Consider the following 17,441-nt stretch of genomic DNA (forward strand, 5'->3'; position numbering starts at 1 on the left):
AGCTCGGCTTGGCGGGAATTGATCACAAATTCGTCTGATTGGAGTCGCTATTGATGAACCAGAGACTAAAGGCAGACGGAAAATTACTGGAATCTGCCTGTTTCCTTTCAATACAATTGTTGATTCTTGGCCGGTTGCTCCAGTCACAATCTCCCTGGTGGAATGTAAACAAGGGACTCTGCCCCCACTAGCCCTCCCCTCTCAGGAACATCTGTGGACCAGTTTCAGAACTGACCGAGCCGTCTGATAACATCAAGGACGATTGGCGGAGGAGCAGCTCTGCTGCGAAGTTTCACAGACTTACCGCTCACACACACACACACACACACACACACACACACACACACACACACACTTACTGATAACCACACCTCCCCCATCTTCAACGCCTTCCCTCATAGTCACGGGAACTAATTCACAGTAGGGGGTGCGTGCCGGGTAGGGCTGAACGATATACCGTTATCGTATCTATATCGAGATATGAACATTCAAGACATTAATAACGGCAAAGCAACGATATAAACGATATATTTCCGCTCGCCCTGCTTGTACAGCGCGAGCAGTCTCCATAAACATTACTTTTAAGATTGCTCTTGAACGCACCACTACGGCCAGCCAACCACAAAGCTTATTTCATGCTTGCTGTTGATCGACAGCTGAAGCCAACCAATGACAAACATAGGAGGGTGGGAGTGAGGGAGACGTAGACGCACACAGCCACACACACAGGAGAGCGGAGAAGAGCGGAGAAATCCAAACGGAAGAAAAGAGACATGAGTGCGGAGGATAATGCGGCCGGTGGCGGTGCTGAATCTAATTTTGTGCCAAAACATAAATAATCCTCCATTACTTGGAGGTATTTTGGATTTAGACAGGATGATGTCGACCAGAGCGAGGTGTTGTGCAAGTCGTGCTTGGTGAAAATTGCGACGTCGGCCATCCCTTTTTAGTTTTGAAATTACAAAATAAAAATAGAGAAATAAACCAAAATAATCCGTTCCCCATCTTTTGTTTTGATAATAAAAAATTCATTGATGTGTTTGAAAATCGAAATTGGGAATTAAAACAGCGAGTGGAAAACTATTTTCTCTATTTCCTATTCGTTTACTGAAAACAAGGATTGGACAAATTGGGGGATTGCACATGCGCAGTAATAAATTAAGAAAGTTGTTTCTGGTTCTTTTGTTCATCAGATTGAAAGTTAACATTTTTAGATATTTAATTGTTGAAACAGAAAATAAATCAAATATGAAACCTGGGAGTGAAACCTGTCTTCACTCCGTCATGAAACTGCAGTGATGTTGTGACAGTCCGTTCAGCTGCAGCGTCCAATCAATAACATGTACTGAACTCTAACTCTAACTGCATTGGTTATTTATTGTTAAAGCGGAGCTACAGTCAAATATTTTGATTATTATTTATTATTGAGTGACTTTATGTTAATGTTGATGACTGGCAGTGAGTTCTAATCAATAAAACTGCACTCTTTTGATTTCTGATGTTTTTATTTTTCTGAAAAATGCTTGGTTTTCACCGAACCGAAGTCATATCGTATCGTATCGATATCGAGATATCTGGCATGAATATCGAGATATGAAATTTTGTCCATATCGTTCAGCCCTAGTGCCGGGTGAGATACCTCGAGAAAGATACCGAGAAAAAAAATTGAGTATTATTTTGGTTATTTTACCCTAATTTAATGGATCTTATTGACGGAAATGTAACAAAAAAGAACTCAGTAGGCCTAGTAGCAGCACCAATTAATGTGGCACAGCGGCCCAACACACATACAACTGTACAGTAACTATAGCAGCCAGAAGTAGTTGGCACCTGCTCACCCGGCTGATGTTCCCGAGGAGGCGGCGGTGGAAACTCCGGTACGTTTTCCTCCTCTTTTTCCTCTTCCTCCGAATCCGATAACTGGACTACAGACTCATTTGATTGATCTATCCTTTTTGTTTTGGGCCCGGGCCCGGTGCCAAAGAAATCAGATATCCTTTTTTGGGACATACTGAAAGCTAAACACTGAACCCGCCACTGACTGATAGCTGTCATCATAGCGCGCCGGCGACGCGTTTTGGTATACGCTGATTCGCGTGATGATAAAACTAAAGTGTAGTTTAAGAATATGTATTTCTAAAATAGTATTTTATTCCCCAACCCAGTCCAACTTTTTATTTATTTGAATAATGTGACAGGTTTTATTTTATTTTATTTTTCCATCATCCCTCCCTCCTCTGTTGGGGGGGCGAGAGCTGGAGGAGGGGGTGCGGTACCAAGAGGAGGGGTGCTACCGCACCCCCAGCACCCCTACTTCCCGCGGTACTGCCTTCCCTGGCTCCCCTCTTATCAGCCCCCCTGACACGGTCGCCGGGTTCGAGCGCCACGAAGGCCGCGGCGCTCACTTGGATCAACTTGGCCCCCCCGACTTGCCCACCCCCCATACCCATGCAAGTTATGATGTTGTTTTGTTGTGTGTACGTTGCTTTTCTGTGCTGAGGTGTTTTTTTTGCACCTTGACACTAGGTATTAATACACAGTGTGAAGATCCTTTTTTCCCTCCTCCCTCCATCCCAGAAACATCCTTCCTCTAAAAATGGCGTCCGTATAAACGTTGCCATCGGTGTTAACCCGAGTGAAGTTCTCTCGACTGATTTATGTCTGACTTGGCAATAAAGCTTTTTCTGATTCTGATTCTGATGAGCTACGCCGAGCCACGGCTAACGTTGTCCCCGTTTGTCCCCGTTTGTCCCAGGACGAGCTGGACAGCCAGAACCCGGTTCTGAGGGAAAACCCTCAGCTGCACGAGGAGGTGAAGATCTGGCTGAAGGACCAGAAGGTGCAGGAGATCTTCATGCAAGGTGAGGGACGACCTCCAACGACCTCTAAAGACCTCTTAACAACCTCTAGGGACGAGGGACGACCTCTAGGAACGAGGGACGACCTCTAACGACCTCTAGGGACGACCTCTAACGACCTCTAGGGACGAGTGACGACCTTTTGTGACGACCCCTAACGACCTCTAGGGAGGGGGACGACCTAATGACCTCTAGGGACGACCTCTGGATGAACTCTAACGACCTCTGGGGACGAGTGACGACCTCCAACGACCTCTAACGACCTTTTGTGACGACCTCTAGGGATGACCTCTAACGACCTTTTGTGACGACCTCTAACGACCTCTGGGGACGACCTCTAACAACCTTTTGTGACGACCCCTAACGACCTCTGGACGACCTCTAACGACCTTTTGTGACGACCTCTAACGACCTCTGGGGACGACCCCTAACGACCTCTGGACGACCTCTAACGACCTTTTGTGACGACCCCTAACGACCTCTAGTGACGACCTCTAGTGACGACCTCTAGGGACGACCTATAACAACCTTTTGTGACGGATTCTAGTGACGACCTTTAGGGTCGACCCCTAGCGACCTCTGACTCCGGCGGTGCTAACGTCTCCCGGCGGTGCTAACGTCTCCCGGCGGTGCTAACGTCTCCCGGCGGTGCTAACGTGTTCCGGAGGTGCTAACGTCTCTAACCTCTCCCGTGTCCGCAGGTCCCTACTCCCTCAACGGTTACCGGGTTCGAGTTTACAGGCAGGACTCGGCGACGCAGTGGTTTACCGGCATCATCACCCACCACGACCTGTTCAGCCGCAACATGGTGGTCATGAACGACCAGGTAGGAACATGGTGGTCATGACGACCAGGTACGCCTCTGGGCGGAGCCTCCAGGTCAGGCCTGGCCTGGGGGCGGGGGTTAGATCAGATTGCTGTTCCTAACTGTGGGTTCCTAGCCTGGTAGTTGAGTTGATAGTTTGGTTCGTAGGCCGATAGTTGGGTTCGTAGGCCGATAGTTGGGTTAGTAGGCCGATAGTTGGGTTAGTAGGCCGATAGTTGGGTTAGTAGGCCGATAGTTGGGTTGGTAGTTGGGTTAGTAGGCCGATAGTTGGGTTAGTAGGCCAATAGTTGGGTTAGTAGGCCGATAGTTGGGTTAGTAGGCCGATAGTTGGGTTGGTAGTTGGGTTAGTAGGCCGATAGTTGGGTTAGTAGGCCGATAGTTGGGTTAGTAATAGTTGGGTTAGTAGGCCGATAGTTGGGTTCGTAGGCCGATAGTTGGGTTAGTAGGCCGATAGTTGGGTTAGTAGGCCGATAGTTGGGTTGGTAGGCCGATAGTTGGGTTAGTAGGCCGATAGTTGGGTTAGTAGGCCAATAGTTGGGTTAGTAGGCCGATAGTTGGGTTAGTAGGCCGATAGTTGGGTTAGTAGGCCGATAGTTGGGTTGGTAGTTGGGTTATTAGGCCGATAGTTGGGTTAGTAGGCCAATAGTTGGGTTAGTAGGCCGATAGTTGGGTTAGTAGGCCAATAGTTGGGTTAGTAGGCTGATAGTTGGGTTAGTAGACCAATAGTTGGGTTAGTAGGCCAATAGTTGGGTTAGTAGGCCAATAGTTGGGTTAGTAGGCTGATAGTTGGGTTAGTAGGCCAATAGTTGGGTTAGTAGGCCGATAGTTGGGTTCGTAGGCCGATAGTTGGGTTAGTAGGCCGATAGTTGGGTTGGTAATAGTTGGGTTAGTAGGCCAATAGTTGGGTTAGTAGGCCGATAGTTGGGTTAGTAGGCCAATAGTTGGGTTAGTAGGCCGATAGTTGGGTTGGTAGGCCAATAGTTGGGTTAGTAGGCCGATAGTTGGGTTAGTAGGCCGATAGTTGGGTTGGTAGGCCAATAGTTGGGTTAGTAGGCCAATAGTTGGGTTAGTAGGCCGATAGTTGGGTTGGTAGGCCAATAGTTGGGTTAGTAGGCCGATAGTTGGGTTCCTAGCCCGGTAATTGGGTTCCTAGCCTCGTAGTTTGGGTTCCTAGCCCGGTAGTTGGGTTCCTAGCCCGGTAATTGGGTTCCTAGCCCCGTAGTTTGGGTTCGTAGCACGGTAGTTGGTTTGGTAGCCAGATAGCAGGGTGCCTAGCCTATCCCGCTAGCGTGCTAACCTCCGGTCCCTGGACTGACACGGTCTCTCTGCAGGTCCTCGAGCCTAGCTTAGCCTAGCCTAGCCTAGCCCGCTAGCGTGCTAACGTCTGGGCCCGGTCTCTCTGCAGGTGCTCGAGCCTAGCTTAGCCTAGCCTAGCCCGCTAGCGTGCTAACGTCTGGCCCGGTCTCTCTGCAGGTGCTCGAGCCCCAGAACGTGGATCCTTCCATGATCCAGATGACGTTCCTGGACGACGTGGTGCACTCGCTGCTGAAGGGCGAGAACATCGGCATCACGTCCAGACGGAGGTCTCGGTCCAGCCAGAACAACAACTCGGCCCACGTGAGTCACGCCGCCGCCGCTAGCATGAACAGAGTCTCTCCTCGCCTCTCTTCTTCTTTTATTCATTTCATTTCCTTACTTTTCTTTTCTTGTTTTTGTTGATACGTTAAAGATGGCGGGAGGGAGACCCGGCGGGACGACCGGCAACACTCAGGTATCACGAACGTAGAATATTTGATAACGTAGCAACATTAGCATCGGATGGTGATTACTGACCTCCAGTTACCAGGTCTTTGTTTTAAAAACCTCCAGAAAGGATTCTTTATTAACTACCTCAGATTAATCATTATTCATTATTATTATTATTATTGCTATTATTATTGTTACTATTATTATTATTCTTACATTATCTTATCTTATTACTATTACTACTATTATTATTATTACTACTATTATTATTATTATTATTAAAATTATTATTATTATTATTATGATTATATTATATTATTATTATAATAAATATTATTACTATATTGTTTTATTATTATTGTTGTTATTATCATTCTAATTATAATTAATTATTACTATTAATATTATTATTGTTACTATTATTAGTATTGTTTTTGCTATTATTATATTATTATTATTATTATTTGTATTACTATAATAATAATAATTATTATAATAATAATTATTATTATTATTAGTATTACCAAATATTATATTGTTATCATTATTATTATTATTACTATTATTATTATTATTAATAATATCACAACTATTATTACTACTATTACGATTATTAAAATGATTATTACTATTTATTGTTATATTATTATTTATATATTATATATACAAATATATTTATATATATTATATATTATTATTTATTATATTTATACATTATTATATCTTATATATATTATAAAATTATTATTACTATTATAATTATTGTTGTTATTATCATCATTATTATTATAATTGTTATTATTATGTTTACTATTATTATTATTATTATAAAATGATTATTATTACTATTATTTATTGTTATATTATTTATATATATATTATATATTTATTATATATATTATAATATTATTACTATTATAATTACTGTTGTTATTATCATTATTATTCCCGTACCTGCTCTGGTTAGCATGTAGCCGTGTGTGATGTCATCTTTCCTCTGATTGACAGAGTCATTATACGAGAGCCCAGGCCAACAGTCCCCGCCCCATAATGACGTCATCGGGCCCCTCCCCTAAAGGCCCCCAGGGGGCCCCGCCCCCCCAGCAGCAGAGTCCGGCCCTGCCGGCCCAGCCGGGCGAGCAGCGCAGCTCGCGCTCCTCCCGGAGGAAAGGCTCGGACAGTAGCGTCCCGGACGAGGACAAGGACCGGCGGGAGGACGCCGCCGCCGCGGGGCGAGGTGAACTATTATTATTATCATTGTTGTTATTATTATTATTATTATTATTATTATTATTATTATTATTATTATCATTGCTTTTTTTATTACTATTATAATTATTATTATTTTTACCGTATATTATATTGTTTTATTTATTGTATATTATATGTTATTGTTACTATTATGGTTGTTGTTGATATAATCATTATTATTATTATAATTAATTACTACTATTATTATGGGAATCCGGGTCTGTGATTGGACGCTGCCTCGGCGTCGCCGCTGCTCATTTGCATAAAGTTGAGATTTTTCAAATTTCAAATTGACGCTCTGGACGCCTCCATGGCCTCCGATGCGTCTCGCAGCGAGCTCTCATAGACAATGAATGTCAGCCGGACGCCTATGTCGTTACTTTTGTATTATTATGTCGTGGTGTCGGGTGGATTGGGGGGGGGGGGTCCCGGCACAGTACATCCAAGTGATCGCCACGGCTTTGTGGCGCTCAAAACCCGGAGACTGTTGGGGGGGGGCTGATAAGAGGGGGGCCGAGGAAGGCGTTGAGTTGAGGGAGGTGTGGTTATCAGTAAGTGTGTGTGTGAGCGGTAAGTCCGTGAACTTCTCTCAGAGCTGCTCTCAGCCAATGTCCTTGATGTTATCAGACGGTCCGGTACAGTTCTGAAAACAGGTCCACAGATGTTCCTGAGAGGGGAGGGTTAGTGGGGCAGAGTCACCTTGTTTTCATTCCACCAGGGAGATTGTGACCAGAGCGATCGGCCAAACCGCCCTGTCAAGGTCAAATTATAGAATCAACAATTATATTGCAAAACAGACAGACTCAGTCACTTTCCGTCTGCCTTAAGTCTCTGGTTCATCAATGGCGACTCCAATCAGACGAATTTGTGATGAATTCCTGCCAAGCCGAGCTTCCAACTTCTCCAAGGTCTTATCCATCTTGCCAATGAGCTCAAAGCCTGCGATTCTGTTCAAGAATCGCATCCAGCTTACGGCTTTGCTCTCCCAACGTTAAAGTCTGAGTGTTGATCACCTTGCTTGATCCTTCAGCCACGTCCGGCAGCTCGGAAAGAGCCAAAACAGCTGTCGACGACTTACGCGTTTGTCGGTACACCAGGAATCCCCCTCCTCCGATCAAGAGAAATCCTGCTATCATAAATCCAATTATGAAGCATCTTTAACGTCCTCGACAGACAGAATCGCCAAACACAACGGTTTCCAATGTTTCCAGGAATCCATTGTGTATCCAGCAAAAAACATCCTATCGGGGCAGGAGGGCTCCCTTACCCCCTGACTTCTTGTCGCAAAAATTTGGTCAATTGTGCTGAGAGACCAGTTAATCAATTCCATGATTGTAGAGTTTCGGAGGAATGAAAAAGAAGAGACTCTGAAGACGAGACAAACAGAAGTAGTAGCAGGGCAGATAGATAAGGGAGAGAGCAGAAAAGCGTCCGCCTTCGTCGAGAATATTTATTGTAGTAGTTATTGTCGTTACGTTTGTATTATTATATCGTTAAGTTTGTATATTATATTGTTACGTTTGTATTATTATATCGTTACGTTTGTATAATTGTGTCGTTACGTTTGTATTATCGTTACGTTTGTATTTTTGTGTTGTTACGTTTGCATTATTGTTTCGTTACGTTTGAATTATTGTGTTGTTATGTTTGTGTTGTTATATCGTTACATTTGAATTATTGTGTCGTTATGTTTGTATTGCCGGCACCGGACCACCGCTCTAATCATGTGGTCCGATCTCTCTTAAAGCCTCATCTCTCCGTGGCGTTTTCAGCGTGTTTTCAGCGTGAATCCAGCGGTAACCCGTCTGTCCTTCTCCTCAGAGTCCAAGTCCAAGGCGAAGCAGCCGCTGAGCAAACGCAGGAAAGGCGAGGAGGAGGAGAAGAAGGCCGGCCTGAAGAGGCTGAAGGCCGACGTGACCTCCGACCTCTCGGAGAGCAGCGACTCGGAGAACCCGCAGCACAAACGCAACGCCGGCTCCTCCTGCTGCTCCTCGTCCTCCTCGTCCACGTCGTCCTCCTCCTCGTCCTCGTCCTCCTCCTCCGAGCCCAACTCGGAGAACGAGCTGAAGAGCTCTGCCGTCTGCAAGATGGAGGAGGACGAGACGCCCGTCACCAAGGGGGCCAAAGTAGAGCGGGCCTCGGCCCTGATTGGCCGGGCGTCGCCGTGGGCGGAGCTCCAGGACGACAAGAAGAGCGTGTTGAAGGAGAAGCTGATCACCAAGGAGGAGGAGGAGCTGGTGGCCGTGACGCAGATCGCCACGCCGCCGTCCTCCGACTCGGAGAAGAAACCCCTGAAAGGTGAGGTCTAGAGCAGGGGTTCTTAACCTTTCTGACCTTGGGGCCCAATTTTTTCAGTACAGAGTGGCCCGGGGCCCATTAAATATTAACACTGTATAGCAGGGGTATTCAACTAAAATTTTAAGAGGTCCATTTAGAGAAAATTTACCCAAGCGAAGGTCCAGAACATCATTATATATATATATATATATATACATATATATATATATATATATATATATATATATATATATATATATATGTGTGTGTATATATTCAAGTAGCCTCATAGTTGTATCAACATCTGCATCTGACTGTTATGTTAAAAAAAGTACATTTTTGCCAATTAACATGTTTAACTTGAATTAAACATATTTTTTTCTCTTAAAAATAAAGTAGATTTTATTTTATTTTTCAAATGCTATCTTATTTTATTTCTCTACCAGCAGTTTGAATTTCCCCTTTTCTTTGTTAATTGTCTCAACACATTTTTATATTAAATTAATATATATATATAATAATATATATATCGTTCAGTGAGAGAACTGAGCTCTAATTTCTCCTGTCAGGACTTTAAATCTGGGCTGGATGGTGTCAGGTTCTCATATGTCAGGTGCTCATTAATGAGCCTGGAACGATATTTAGTTTTAATTATGTTCACTGTGGAGAAAGCTGCTTCACAGCTGTATCTGGACCCAAACATGGGCAGGATGTTTTAAGATGGTCAGTTTATTTTTCTGTGACTTCAGTTCAGACTTGAGTGGATATGTTTGATGAAAAACTTTGTGTTTTGTTTCAGTGGCGTTTCACTTTCGTACTTTGAACGCCACGGTCTCTGAACGTATGAGACACTGGTTTTGTCCCAGTGGGAAGACTGAACAGGATGAATCTGTCCATTCCGGGTTGCAAATTTAAAAATAGAGCGAGGACAAAACTTAGTTTGATTTTACTTTAAGTTATTTACATTAATAAGTTGTCAGGACTCAGTGTGTCGGGTTCATCCGAGCCTGATCAGCTGCGACGGGCACAGCCCGCACAGCCCGCACCGCAGCTCTCTGGTCGCGCTGCAGCAGTTACTTTCCGATGCTTTTTCGAAAGCCCGAACAGTCCAGTCCAGCAGACACGAGAGCCCACGCATCTACATCTACCATCCTTCAGCAGTAACGACGGAGCCCACCGCCCGAGCGGCAGCCTCAGCCGACCTCCCCGGCTGCGGGGCCGCGTCAGGAAATGATCACGCCGTGCTCGCTCGCTCTGGGCGCAGACCCAATTAATCGATCCCTAATCCTGGCGGATCTAAACCTACTCTGTGCAAAATGAAGGATTTTCTCTGTAAAGACACACCATTTCTCTTACTATTACACGTACAGCTAGCTGAGTGTCTTCTTCTCCTCATTTGGTTGGGAGTTGCTATCCAGTCCCGCGGCCCTCGCGGCCCACACGTACAAAACTGAATTTTTTTGGCGGCCCACTAGATGGCGCTCGCGGCCCAAGTGTGGGCCGCGGCCCTATGGTTAAGAATCACTGGTCTAGAGCGCCGCATTGGGATTGGGAACGCAAATCTGGCGGGAGCCGGCGGTTTGAACTCTCCTGCGGGCGGGAGCGGGCGGCCAAAAAAAAACACTGCGGGATCGGGATGTCTAGCGACAAGGTGGAAATCAATGATGTGGAAAAGAACCTCAAACAAGGTCTTTACAAAACAAAGACAAAGCAAGTCAGATATTTGGAGAAACTTTGTTTATTGTCTGTGGCGCAACTTGGAAGAGACGAGGGATTGGAACCAGCAGTCGGTCAGAAACACTCTCTTCCTCCACAGCAATGTAATGGCCAAGTGATTCATTTGTTAAATTAATTTGTTTTGTTCGTTATTTAAGCCACTCACAGCTACTCTTGTTGCTTTAACCTCAAACATAATTGATGCAGGTGAAAGGTGAAAAAGCTTGTGTGATGACAATGATGGATTTGCATCTAACTTCCAGTCAGGTGACCTATGAACTGTCAATTATCCATCAAACTCCACAATGATCATGTTAACATTAAATCAGATTAAATCAGACTCTTGCGGGATTGGAAAAGACACTAAATCAATGCATCTCTATTATCGTGCACCATGCGGGCATGAATTCTCAGAGTTTAGCGGATTCTATTCAATTAAATTTTATTTATATAGCGTCTAATAGAACAAAAGTTGTCTCTAGACGCTTTCCAGAGACCCATACCCAGAACATGACCCCCGAGCAATTATTACATAAACAATGGCAGGTAAAAACTCCCCTAGTGGGAGAAAAACCTTAAGCCAAACAGTGGCAAGAAAAACTCCCCTTTAGGAGGGAAGAAACCTGGACCAGGACCAGGCTCATCAGGGGGGACCCTCCTGCCGAGGGCCAGACTGGGGGTCAGTGACGGCAACAGCACAGCAGGCAGGTGGAAGCAGCGACGGGATGACCGGGGGTGGGGACCGCAGGCCAGCACGCAGCTCCCGAAGCTCCGGCCCAATCAGCAAGTCCCAGGTTGGGGTGCAGGGTCGGGGAAAGGTTGAGAAGGGGCAGGGCCAGGGAGAGGAGTCTTGACAAATCTCTCCCCCGCCTGACTGGGCCGTTACCCTGACCGGGCCGTTACCCTGCCCCCCTCACTCCCACGCTGCAGGATCCGGTGTTGTGCATTCAGAGATGCGGGCGAGAGCAGGATGAAGAAAACAGTCCCGCTATATCAGGGCTCTAGTGCCATCTTTCTGGTGTTTATTATCATTTGCCACATAATTAAAGCAACCTCATACTGGTTTGTCAGTTCTCCATCAGATACAGGGGAGCCCAGTTATGGAACACCGATACAGCAATATCGTCTACTTCATTCAATAATTTTAAACATAAACTCAGGACACATTTAATTGATCAGATTACCTAATGATATTTCTAGATTTTATTTTTTCTTTAATCATGTATATACCATGTATTCTATTCATGCTGCTGTGTATTTGCTTTGTCTTTGTTTTTAGACTGCAATCATGTATTCTGCATATTTTAAATATTTGTACAATGTTTTGCTGTATTTTACATAGGTATAAGCACCTTGGGCCTTTTGCCTCAGCCTAGCACATTACCAATCTCTTTTTTACAATTGTATGTTACTTGTTCTGTTTTTTATACTGTGCTGAATAAATAAATCAAATCAAAATCATACTAAATTTAAAAAACATTACTAATTATCCGATTAGTTGACTAATCGTTTCAATAGTTGGTGACTAGAAATAATCGTTAGTTTCAGCCCTGCTCTAATCATGTGGTCTGGTCTCTCTTGAAGCCTCGTCTCGGTCTCAGACGCCGTCATCCCAGCTGCACGGCGGCGGCGGCGGCGGTGGCGTGGAGCTCCCGGACGACGCCCAGGCCACGGTGCACCAGGAGAGTTCGGAGGCCGTGTCGGCGCTGCTGGCCTCCCAGAAGGCCGAGTCCACGGCGCTGTCGCCCTACCTCCCCCTCAACCCGTCGCCCGTGTCCTCGCCGCCCGTCCCGCCCTCGCCCTCGCCGTCGGAGGGAGGCCGGCGCGGCGACGCGGAGCCGCACGTCAAGCAGCAAGGCATCGTGGTCGGCGCGGCGGCGGCGGCGGCAAAGTGCAAGATGGAGTTCGCTCCCTCCGAAGTCATCAGGTAACGAACGTAACGACATAATAATACAAACGTAACAATGTAATAACACAAACGTAACGATACAATATACAAACTTAACGATATAATATACAAACGTAACTATATAATATACAAACGTAACAATATAATATACAAACGTAACAATATACAAACGTAACGATACAATTATACAAACGTAACTTTGTAATAATACAAACGTACCGATATAATAATACAAACATAACGATATAATACAAACGTAACGATATAATAATACAAACGTAACGATATAATAATACAAACGTAAAGATACAATAATACAAACGTAACTTTGTAATAATACAAACGTAACAATATAATAATACAAACGTAACGATATAAAAACGTAACGATACAATAATACAAACGACGTAATAATACAAACGTAACGATATAATAATACAAACGTCATGATACAATAATACAAACGTAACGATATAATAATACAAACGTAACGATATTATACAAACGTAACGATATAATAATACAAACGTAACAATACAATTATACAAACGTAACGATGTAATAATACAAACGTAACGATATAATAAAAACGTAACAATATAATATACAAACGTAACAATATATTAATAAAACGTAACGATATAATAATACAAACGTAACGATATAATACAAACGTAACGATATAATTAAAACGTAACGACACAATTATACAAACGTAACAATAAAATAATACAAACGTAACAACACAATTATACAAACGTAACGACACAATTATACAAACGTAACGACACAATTATACAAACGTAAGGACGTAATAATACAAACGTAACGATATAATAATACAAACGTAACGATTTATTAATAAAACGTAACGATATAATACAAACGTAACGATATATTAATAAAACGTAACGACACAATTATACAAACGTAACGACGTAATAATACAAACGTAACAATAAAATAATACAAACGTAACGACACAATTATACAAACGTAACAATATAATATACAAACGTAACAATATGATAATACAAAGGTAAAGATATAAAACACAAACGTAAATATAATGTATAATGTCGTCTTCCAGCTCTCGGCGAAGGCGGACGCTTTTCTGCTCCTCCCCCTTATCTATCTGTCCTGCTGCTGCTTTTGTCCTGTCTCGTCTTCAGAGTCTCTTCTTTTCACTCCTCCAAAACTCTACAATCATGGAATTGATTAACTGGTCTCTCAGCACAATTGACCAAATTTTTGCGACCAGAAGACAGGGGGGTAAGGGAACCCTCCTGCCCCGATGGGACATTTTTTTCTGGATACACAATGGATTCCTACAAATATTGGAAACCGTTGTGTCTCAAGATTCTGTCTGTCGAGGACGTTGAAGATGCTTCATAATTGGATTTATGATAGCAGGATTTCTCTTGATCATCCTCCTGATAGGAGGGGGGGGATTCCTAGTCTACCGACAAACGCGTAAGTCGTCGACAGCTGTTCTGGCTCTTTCAGAGCTGCCGGACGTGGCTGAAGGGTCAAGCAAGACGATCAACACTTAGACTTTAACGTTGGGAGAGCAAAGCCGTAAGCTAGATGTGATTCTTGAACAGAATCGCAGGCTGGCGGCGTCTTTGAGCTCATTGGCAAGATGGAGAAGACCTTGGAGAAGTTGGAAGCTCAGCTTGGCGGGAAGTGATCACAAATTCGTCTGATTGGAGTCGCCATTGATGAACCAGAGACTGAAGGCAGACGGAAAATTACTGAGGCTGCCTGTTTTTGCAATATAATTGTTGATTCGATAATCTGGACTTGACAGGGCGGTTTTGGCCGATCGCTCTGGTCACAATCTCCCTGGTGGAATAAAAACAAGGTGACACTGCCCCCACTAACCCTCCCCTCTCAGGAACATCTGTGGACCTGGATCAGAACTGTACCGAGCCGCCTGATAACATCAAGGACATTGGCTGAGGAGCAGCTCTGGGCGGAGTTCATGGACTCATCGCTTCACATACACTAAAACAATACCATCGTGCCGCCGCCGGTGTATCCGAAGTCAAAAACAGTTTTCTAAGTTGACTTAATAAACTTTATTCTTGATTCTGATATAACACAAACGTAACGATTTAATATACAAACGTAACGACAAAATAATAAAAACGTAACGACAAAATAATAAAAACGTAACGACACAAACTAGGGCTGGGCGATTGTGGACAAAAAAAAATCCCGATTTTTTTTCTCTGAAAACCCGATTTTTGATTTCGATTTTTTTGGTTAAACTACAAAAGACAATGGAATAAATTGTTTCAAATATTTTATCTTTATTTTCAAAGAAAAATAGCAAACAAATGTCCCTATTGGGAATGAAGTGCAATTGAAAGATCCTGTAAATTCTCCTTGAGTTTAGTAAAGTGACAGCATTTACAATTTTCTTGACCAAACAAAGACGACTAGACGAGCTCTGTCTGTAATGCAGCTGCTGCAGAAAAGGAAAATCAATTTTCCGATTTTCTTTTTTTAACATCGATTGTGATTAATAAATCCAATTTAGATTTAAAATCGATTAATCGCACAGCCCTAATACAAACGTAACGATATAATAATGTTCTCTGAAGCGGTGCTTTGTTGTTGTTGGAGTAACGATTGTTGTTCCCTCTGTTTCCGGTTCCAGGGCCGTGGCGTCGGCGGCCGACGACCCCCCCCTGGTGAAGGAGGAGAAGCCCGCCCTTCCTCCTCCTCATCTTCATCAGCACCCGCACCTGCACTACAGCTCCGTCTACGCCGGCGTGGCCGCCCCGTCTCTGTGTGACGACCCCAGGAAACCTCTGCAGCTGCCCCCGCCCCCCCACAAGATAAACTCGGCCCCGCTCCCCCCAGACCCGGTCAGCGCCAGAACCAGCCCCAACCCGGGCTCGGCGCCCCTCGAAGGCCTGAAGCAGCGGTCCCAGGGGCCCCAGGGGCCCCAGGGGTACCAGGGGTCTCAAGGGTACCAGGGGCCCCAGGGGCCCCAGGGGCCCCAGGGGTACCAGGGGTCTCAAGGGTACCAGGGGTCCCAGGTTACCCATGGTTCCCAGGGGCACCAGGGGCCCCAGGGGTACCAGGGGTCCCGCACCTCTCCGGGTCTTCCCAAGCCCCCCCCAGGCCCGCTGGAGCCCCCCAAACCCAAACCCAACCCGTCCCCGGAGCTCCCCAAACCTAAAGTCCTGCGCTACCCCCGACCCCTCGCCGCCCCCCGCCGAACCGCCTGCCCTCCAAGGTGGAACCGGAACCCGCGCGGTCCGGTTTCAAGCCCCTCCCCCTGCGGGCGGAGGGGGGCGGAGTCAGGCCCGCCAGCACCAAGAGCCCCCTGATCATCGACAAGAACGAGACCTTCACCGTGTACCGGGACCCGGCGCTGGTCCAGTCCGACCCGGACGTCTCCGCCCCCCCAGCCGGCTCGTCCAACCACGTGACGGCGGCGTACCTGCACCCGCACCTGCACCCGCTGCACCCGTCCTCCTCGCCCCACCCGCCCTGCCTGGCCCCCGGGTCCCACGCCCTGCTGGCGCCGCCCCGCCACTCCCCGGGCCTGCCCCACCAGCACCTGCTGCCCCCCGGGATGCTGCCGGCCATGCCCCCCCCCTCCGCGTCTCTCCTGGGGGGCCACGCCCGCCTGGACGCCCCCGCCGGCCTGGGCCACCTCGCCCTCCCACACCCGGTCGCCGCCGCCGCGCACCAGCAGCAGTTTCTGCAGGTCGGTCTGCTCGCACGCCACCGCTATATATAATATATTATATACAAACGTAACGATATAATATACAAACGTAACGATATAATATATAATATACAAACGTAACGATATAATAAACAAACGTAACGATATAATATACAAACGTAACGATATAATATATAATACACAAACGTAACGATATAATATACAAACGTAACGATATAATATACAAACGTAACGATATAATATATAATACACAAACGTAACGATATAATATACAAATGTAACGATATAATATACAAACGTAACGATATAATATACAAACGTAACGATATAATATATAAACGTAACGATATAATATATAATATACAAACGTAACGATATAATATACAAACATAACAATATAATATACAAACGTAACGATTTAATAATACAAACGTAACGACACAATTATACAAACGTAACGACATAATAATACAAACGTAACGATATAATAATACAAACGTAACGATACAATAATACAAACGTAACGACATAATACAAACGTAACGACATAATAATACAAACGTAACGACACAATTATACAAACGTAACGATACAATAATACAAACGTAACGACGTAATAATACAAACGTAACGATATAATAATACAAACGTAACGACATAATAATACAAACGTAACGATATAATATACAAACGTAACGATATAATATACAAACGTAACGATATAATATACAAACGAAAACGTAACGATATTATATATAATATACAAACGTAACAATATAATATACAAACGTAACGATATAATATACAAACGTAACGATTTAATAATACAAACGTAACGATTTAATAATACAAACGTAACGATATAATATATAAAATACAAACGTAACGATATAATATACAAACGTAGCGATTTAATAATACAAACGTAACGATATAATAATATACAAACGTAACGATATAATAATATACAAACGTAACGATATAATAATATACAAACGTAACGATATAATATACAAACGTAACGATATAATATACAAACGTAACGATATAATATACAAACGTAACGATATAATAATAATACAAACGTAACGATATAATAATAATACAAACGTAACGATATAATACACAAACGTAACGATATAATATACA

The 17,441-nt window shown here is 44.2% G+C and overlaps 1 protein-coding gene across 1 annotated transcript in view; it reads left to right on the top strand.

The window, feature by feature from the left end:
* Positions 1-17,441, top strand: part of LOC133419738 (probable JmjC domain-containing histone demethylation protein 2C) — a 122,845-nt gene that overhangs the window by 62,766 nt on the left and 42,638 nt on the right. The window contains 9 exon segments of the mRNA XM_061709143.1: positions 2,756-2,861; positions 3,560-3,684; positions 5,158-5,301; positions 5,414-5,455; positions 6,439-6,667; positions 8,503-8,979; positions 12,259-12,601; positions 15,249-15,816; positions 15,819-16,310. Of these exon segments, the coding sequence (XP_061565127.1) occupies positions 2,756-2,861; positions 3,560-3,684; positions 5,158-5,301; positions 5,414-5,455; positions 6,439-6,667; positions 8,503-8,979; positions 12,259-12,601; positions 15,249-15,816; positions 15,819-16,310 (2,526 nt within the window).

This window comes from Cololabis saira, chromosome 19, assembly GCF_033807715.1.
Source record: "Cololabis saira isolate AMF1-May2022 chromosome 19, fColSai1.1, whole genome shotgun sequence".
In the NCBI taxonomy this organism is placed as follows: Eukaryota; Metazoa; Chordata; class Actinopteri; order Beloniformes; family Belonidae; genus Cololabis; species Cololabis saira.